The sequence below is a fragment of the Lachnellula hyalina genome, assembly GCF_007821495.1.
Source record: "Lachnellula hyalina strain CBS 185.66 chromosome Unknown contig00298, whole genome shotgun sequence".
In the NCBI taxonomy this organism is placed as follows: Eukaryota; Fungi; Ascomycota; class Leotiomycetes; order Helotiales; family Lachnaceae; genus Lachnellula; species Lachnellula hyalina.
Window position 1 is genome coordinate 10,965 of NW_022157412.1, and position 7,562 is coordinate 18,526.

General features: G+C 48.1%; 1 protein-coding gene across 1 annotated transcript; it reads left to right on the plus strand.

Moving 5' to 3' along the window:
- Nucleotides 1-3,772: 3,772 nt before the first annotated feature.
- LHYA1_G009081 (uncharacterized protein) lies at nucleotides 3,773-6,505 on the plus strand (the record flags this gene model as incomplete). The annotated part of the gene is made up of 1 exon (XM_031153985.1): nucleotides 3,773-6,505. The coding sequence occupies one exon, from the start codon at nucleotides 3,773-3,775 to the stop codon at nucleotides 6,503-6,505; it is 2,733 nt and encodes a 910-aa protein (XP_031001055.1).
- Between the last annotated feature and the right edge of the window lie 1,057 nt (nucleotides 6,506-7,562).

Genomic DNA, 7,562 nt, shown 5'->3' on the forward strand with positions numbered 1-7,562 from the left:
TTGGTATCGACGAATCTGGGAGTCTGATAATAGTTTCCAAGACCTTGGGAATAAAATCCGCATCATCTTCGAGCCATTTTGCGAATTTGGGCGTTGCCAGAATTACCAATCCTTGGGGTTCTTTCTGATGCACCAAGGAGGCTTTTGAAGCGCAAAATTGCCATTTCAAACCCCTTATGACAGAATTTTGAGCCTTGCTAGTAGTTAGCAGGGCTTGTACATCTTGCATCAGGGAGGACAACGACTTACTCCCGCGCTGCGTTTGCTTGCGAATATCGTCATTTGCCGAGGAAAGCCGAGCTCTAGACCCTCCGGCAGAAGCTTTGAAGTGTCCTCCGGCAGAGGCTTTGAAGAGTCGTCCGGCAGAAGCTTTGAAGTGCCATGCGTAGATCTGATGCTCATGAAAAAACCTCCTCTTATGTGACACTGTGAAGCATTATGATTGTGGATTACAGGTCTCGCTGTCGTCCTTGCTGATAGGAAGGGAAATTTCCTTGCTAAGGAGCTTTTCATCATTTCTTCACATCCGCACTCAAGGGGTTGTGGCGTTTGATGTTATGAAGTATGGCCGTGTACCATCACGAGGTTGGGTTGTCGTTGTTGATCGAAGCGAAAAAATATCTCGGCTTGATAAGATAATTACCCTACAGTAAGATATCAGAAGCGATATTAGAGAACGAAACCTTGCCTTGAACCAAAAATTACAACTCTAGTTTGAAGGCCATCTGAATACTTCTGGAACAATTGCTGATGTTGTCGGGATATAAGGGGTCATTGGTGAGAGTCTTTCTAGTCATGTGACTTGGTGTAGCTTAGGTAAGCGAAAGAGGCATCACCTCTTCGCTTTGGTCACAACACCATGATCTGGACATCACAATACAAACCACCAAAAACAGAGTGAAGTCTTACCAATATGCTATAGCAGAGTAAGAAGTGATCACCTCTGTGATACCAACAGATGTCATTATATTTTCTTGTAAGTCTATACGCTTCCAAACGACAAAAGTTACTCATTTCTCCTTAGACAGGTTCAAAGTGAGAGCTTTAGCCAGAATACTTTGAATAAAATAGTGCTTTCTCAGCTTTAAATCTGTCTATCTAATACACCGCATAATTGAATTATGTTTATAGTGCTATCTATCTATTGTTCCCAAGAAGGCAGGCAATGATTATTTGGTTCAATAAATGTTCCGTAGTCGGAGCAAATTTAGAGGCAAGATGGGGACAAATTGGGAGATACTGTATCACCTGTATCACTGAGGCGAGAGTTACATTTACCGGTTCACAGGTAACGATCTTGTCTTTCAATGGAAGCTTGTGTTGCTGTCTTGACCAGGTAGAAGTTCTCAACCCCTCGGCGTCGGCGTCTCCACTCTTCACTGCTTTACTACGCTTTGATGTGGAAGAGGCTGACGGACTGAGAGACTCTGTTGCGAACCTTCCCACTCTTTACCAATGAGATTCGAGTGTCAGCGTATAGTTCAAGATCTCAAACAAGTCAAAATATCAAGCCTTACTGTTACTAGTTAGAGGCTTATGTGAGTTCCTGGATCATGGATCTCTGCTCCTACGCTAAAGCGGAAGTAGAGCATTGCAGGCACGGTCGGTGCTCCCGAGTGGCCTCTTCCCATCACTTGCATTGGTCGCGATAGAGGGGCTCCGGACACTGCACTGCACCTCCAGACGGACAAAAGTCCAAGGAGGGATGGGGAAAATGTTCCCAATGTTCTGTTCTTCAAGACCTAAAAGACCCAGGAGTTTGGTTTGGACTCTTTAATTCCAAACGGTCAGAACACGTCTGTTCCAGCTTCAAACCAGATTGGATTGGTCAAGTTTTTAGTGCACGTGGCTCAGCTGAGGTGATCTTCCCGTTCAGCCTTTTCAGGAAATTCAGGGGACTCGGAAAATGTGACATGCAAAACACCTGGTCCTCTGCCTCCCGATTTGAACATCAGTTGCCGGACAGGAAGATCTGTCTCTGGCTCCCCCTGCAAGGGCCCTGGATAAATCTCGCAAGATTCGTACTCTCATAAAACTATTCGGCAGGGGCCGCCAGAAGTAGACGAATACTTCACGCTTGCTCCGGTATAGGAAGCATATTTACTCTTACCCCGTATTGAGCTTTGGTCACCTGTCAATAATAAATCAGAGCATCGATGACGGTGTCGTTTCTATCTTTGTCGCGTGAGATACGGTAGAGCATTGGGCATCTGCATCTGCCCCGCACCTTGAAGTGGCAGGGCAGTTTCTAGGAGAGGAAGGGGAAGAGAAGAAAAGAAAAGGAAAGGGAACGGAGGGAAGGGAAGGAAAGGAAGGGAGAAGGATAGGCCTCAGGCGGAATGGTGGAGGTATCGGTACATGCATGTACGGCAGAACAATGTTTCCACTCTCTGTACTCAGTACCTACTGCCTGCTGTAAAAGGATAAATTCGAGTTCATACCGGAGACGGGGTAGACGGGTGATGATGCATGCAGGTGTAGGAAAAGCACGAATGAGGATTTGCTCTGGACAACAACCTTGGGGGCCATAGTCCTGGTCTTGCATACAGGTACTGTACATACATACATACCTCAAGTCAGGTAAGGTAGGAAGTCTTGAACAACGCAGCACAGCATCTTTTCTTCAACGGCCGAGCCAGTACTGTACTGTATTGGGGGGCAATGTAACTGTGGCCAACGCCGAGCGATCTTGTTGTACGCCTGACTCTGCATCTGCCCCAACTCTCTTATCACCCCTGACGATGAAAACCGGGGCTGGGACCCTTGCCTTGCCTTGCATTCTGGATAGATAACCATGAAGCTACTACTGTACGCGTCTACTGTACAGTTTGTACTGTACAGGCGTCTGTACATGTCTAACCTACATGCTGTGACCTGGATAATAATTCGATTCTTTGCTTTCCCTCTGCAAACCTAAACTTACTACTACTACTCCTAGGTAAATTTAGAAAGTATTGTAGATACCCACTACCAGGTAGCCCATCCAGCGTCGTAGACGTATTAGTCCTACAGTACTATTCCTCGTAATTTTTCAATCGTCTGATAGATTTGCATCCCTAGACTGCTAGGCGGCCTTATACCTGTCCCTACCTTGCCCTGCCTTGCGCTGCCCTGCCCTGCTCAATCAATCAATCTCCTTTGGATCCGCCACCGTTTTAACCGCCAATTGGTTACTGTACTTACCTCCCTAGTCCCTACCCTACCGACCTACCTAGTCTTCTTTTGGCTGCCTCGCTAAATGCCTCCTCGTATTAACTCCCTCATCATCCTCCAAACCAGACCAGACTCTGAGAACATCAACAACATCAACAGTTCCAATTTGGCCTCTTCACCAGTGCATCTTTTCTGATAGTCCTGGTCATTGGCCGTTTCGTTCCTTACCCCACGCTCCTTATTCACATCAACATCAACATTACCATCTTCCCGGCCGCCTCGGACAACACTACGGCCTCCGCGAATCGATCCCAGGCTCCAACTCTCCAAAATCAACTGTATGCAGGCTCTTTTACCATCGCAGACGCTTTTGCCGCTTACTCTCTTTATCACTATTGATCTGTCTAACTCTCTTCCGCTGCCAGTTCCCGCCGTTGCAGTCTTGTTGGACCATCGTGACTTCGGTCCCCATCTTGAAGGATCGAACCCGGCCACCCGAGCAGGTCATTCCAGTTTCCACTCTGGCTTCATGACATCAACTTAGCTGCACACTCGGTATTGGGCGCCCTGTGGCGTTGGAAGGATGGCTGTACCTAGGTCTCCAGGATTGCACGGAAACATGGCTTTCAACAGCCATACCCTCGACCTCCCTTTAGGGTCACCTCGCTCTCCGATGAGTGATTTCGTAGCTCCCCGTTCACCTACAATCCCCGATCAGCAAAGTCCCCGAGTGAACGATGGTCCCCTTCCACTACCATCCTTCGTTTTCCCAGCCCGGGCATCGCCTGCTTCAGCGCCTACATCTTTCTCGCGAGCAACGGGCCGGCGGCCCGTATCTGCCATTGAATTGGTTAGTCCGAGGACAGAAGAGAAAACAGTAGAAGATGAGAACAGACCCACAACAGCAGAACTTCCTCCCTTCTCCTTCGGCTCTGGGGGTCAAACCCCACCTGCCTCACCAAGAAACATCCCAGGACGATCTGGAGTTCACAAGAGAGGTACTAGTGAGTTCATAGGAGGCGATGGCTCGACTGGCAAAGGAATGGGCTTGATGTCGACTTCACCAACCAAAGGAGACGGTGTACTCCCCCCACCCACTGGCTTTGCACCCCCCAGCGGAAGACGAGGACATAAACACGTTCGATCTGCGGCCATTTCACAACACGATCTTTCTATGATTATCAAACCCTCGACTAGCCCAAACAATGCTCCTCGAGGCAGTTCAGCCCCATGCTCACCATCTATTGAACGCAACGTGCAACAAGTTCAGGCAGATCTCCCTACGTTCCCGGATTCTAGCCCAGCTTCGCCCATGGAAAGCAGTAGCCTGCCCAATGCACCGACGAGGTCTCTCAACCGTGCTAGAGTGGGTTTCTCAGATAACGTGGAGTTCATTCCTCGCCCGCTATCCTTGGTCTCGTCCGACAGCTCATCGACAGTCACAATGAAACAGGGTCATTCGGTATCAAATAGCATTTCTTCTATCATCTCCGCTGGAACGTCTTCACCACCTTCGAAGGAGAACCGTGGAATATCGCCCCCTAAGAGAATAAGTGACGCCCGACCACGAACTGCGGAACCGATCTTGTCCCATTCCACCGCACAAACATCCGATGAACCAATGAGACGAAATTCGATACCATTGCTTTTAGAGGCAGCTATAGCTAGTACGTCAACCGCTCCATCTACCCCAAGATCTGCGAAGAAATGGACCTTCTTTAGCCACGATACATCATCTGGTGAATGTTCACCACGGTCTCGTCCGACGAGTGCTGGATCCGGACCCAAAGAGACCGAGCCTGTACTATCCGAACCTCCATTTGGTCAATTTGTACCATCATCAGATGCACCGATTCGGTCTATGGAATCGCCAATGAGACGTAGATCCTCCTCTCTATCTAGGAAGCCAACCAAGAAGCAGAAGAAGGTTCGAAATTGGGCTGGCTCCATATTGTCTCGTAAAACTCGTCAACGAAGCCAGAAACAAAAACTGAGTCGTAGATCGCCTACGCCACCAAACAGATCATATACGCCAGTAGATGATACTTCTGCAGCGCCAGCTTTTGCCCCCAATGAACCAGCGCATCCGTCTCCAAAACCTGATCAGGATATCGCATCTTGGAAGCCCAGAAAGGTCCGTTCTCAGGAGGATGATTTGATGAGCAACCCAATGATAGATCTAGATGCTGCTCTCGGTCCTTTCAATACACCATCTTCATTTGGTGATGAATGGGAGTCTTCGCAAAGAGGCTATGGCACAAAGAAGAGAGCTATGCATAGCGCGGCTGGCCTCGGAGGATTCGCCGGGCCGGGAATGCATTATCACAGACGTGCGGAGAGTGCACCAGAGTTTGAGAATCCTAGGTTCGGTCTACATCGCCTTGGAAGCAGCTCGACAATGGGCATGGAAGATGTTTTTGAAGAGGAGGAAGAAGATGAGTGGGAGGATAGCAAAACATCGTCAGATAAAGAGGATTCAATCCAGATAGTCAAGGGCACGAACAACAGTTTGGGTATTGACATTAGGGTTGAAGATGCAGAAGATTCAACTTACGACACTGAGATGGATTATCAAGACGGCGGAAGCATTATCAGGGGAGTCAAGAGAAAGGGCAGCAGTTTGAGTGAGGGAGATCGCCGGACTGTGGGTAGCAATGCCAAGTCAGAGCACTCAGCTACATCACTTATCGATGAGCCAATTCAGGAAGAGTCGAGTAGCCCGGTCGAAATACTTGATGATTCAAGCTCTTCAAGATCAGATTCAAGAGCTCAATCTTCGGACTCAACTGCAACTCCCCCTTTCCGTCCACGCCCCGAGAAAGCGTTAACACCTGTTGATATCCAGCCTTTCGCACCCCAACCGCCTTACATCACTCCCGGCAGCCCTCCTTCAACAACCCAGTCATCTTTCCCGTCCCCTCGCTCACCATTTTCGTACGATGCCCAGCGTATTTCCACTGCTCCATCGTCGGTCACTGATGAGCAGGGTTTCCAATCGTTGTTACTTGGAGAACCTGGCCCTGAATTGAGATATTCTGTCGATGATGTTCCATCACTGACTAGCAGTAACTCAACCATGACCCGAGATAGTGGACATCTTGGTGCTTATAATCCCCAATTCCGGGAGGGCCAGCGCTCAGCCTCAGTCTCATCTGCTGCTGCAACACGAAAGCGATCGAGTATGGCCAGTTTGTCCCGCTTGATCAGCAGTTCTCATGGCGAGAAGAGTAAGCTCTCCATTGAGTCTCGAGCACCAAGTCCTGTTGATATTGAAAAGAAGGAGAAGGGACACACGAGCAGACGCATCAGTCGCATGATGCAGTTTTGGAAGCCGAAGGAATCTTCTGGTTGAAAAACCAGTGGGTTCCTGTGCGCATGATTTCCTTTGGGACCATTTTGCCCACATGGTCCTGATATTTGTTTGTCTAAAATGTTGCCGCTTTGAGCGATTCCTCTAGCACTAAACATCTGCTTGCATCGGCGCATCGAGAATTCTGCATACACGGGAGGTTGGAAAGCACTACTCTGGATCTAGAACGGGAAATGTGGTATATCGAGACTCGTCTCGCATGTTAATGATGGAATATTGCAGCATAAAGATTATCGTTTGGGTTCGCTACATATGCATTATCTGCTCTGACCCTACCAGAGAATGAAGGGGAGGATGAGCCTTTTACTTCGATATGACGGTTGATACGATAGGGATGTAGCATTTATCTGCACGGCGCTCTATGCCCCTCTTCACTAGTTGTTCTCAGACACTGGTAGGAAATGATATTACTTGGCGCATTTGGTGGATTTGTAGCTACTTACTGGTACACTGAGACGCTCGCATTTTACTGCTGATGCGGAATAATGAATATACATAGTAAACAATTCTTCTACTTTAGTGATAAGTAAACTAAAATCCGAGGCTTGGCTTAGTTTATACACTCTTTGTATAAGTAAATATTCATGATACTTTATGACAGTTGTAGAACCACATGTTTCCCTTCACCTGTCCGGAAAGACCTAGGATAGAACACCTCAGACCTCAGCTAAAATGGTCATGTAATGTGGTGTAATTCATAAATTCATTAATTCACAAGACTGATGGCTATAAGCCCATCACGTCTGCTCTACATCTCTTCCCCCAATCTTAACCTGTCCTCCATCCCAACTCTATTCTTATCAGACTTCTCGTCCAGAAGCTTCTTGCCCAGAACCAACCATATATGCACGCACGCATGCATGCATACATCCATTCATTTATATAAAACTTCATCCCAATCCCCCTCCATCCCGTCCCATACCAGCAATTCCTCATCTCCATCCCAAACGCCTTCGCAAATCCCTCCCCCCTCAATCACCGTTCCTCTGAGTCCAAACTACCCTCAAACCTCTCCTCCCCACAATAATACCCCACCAAC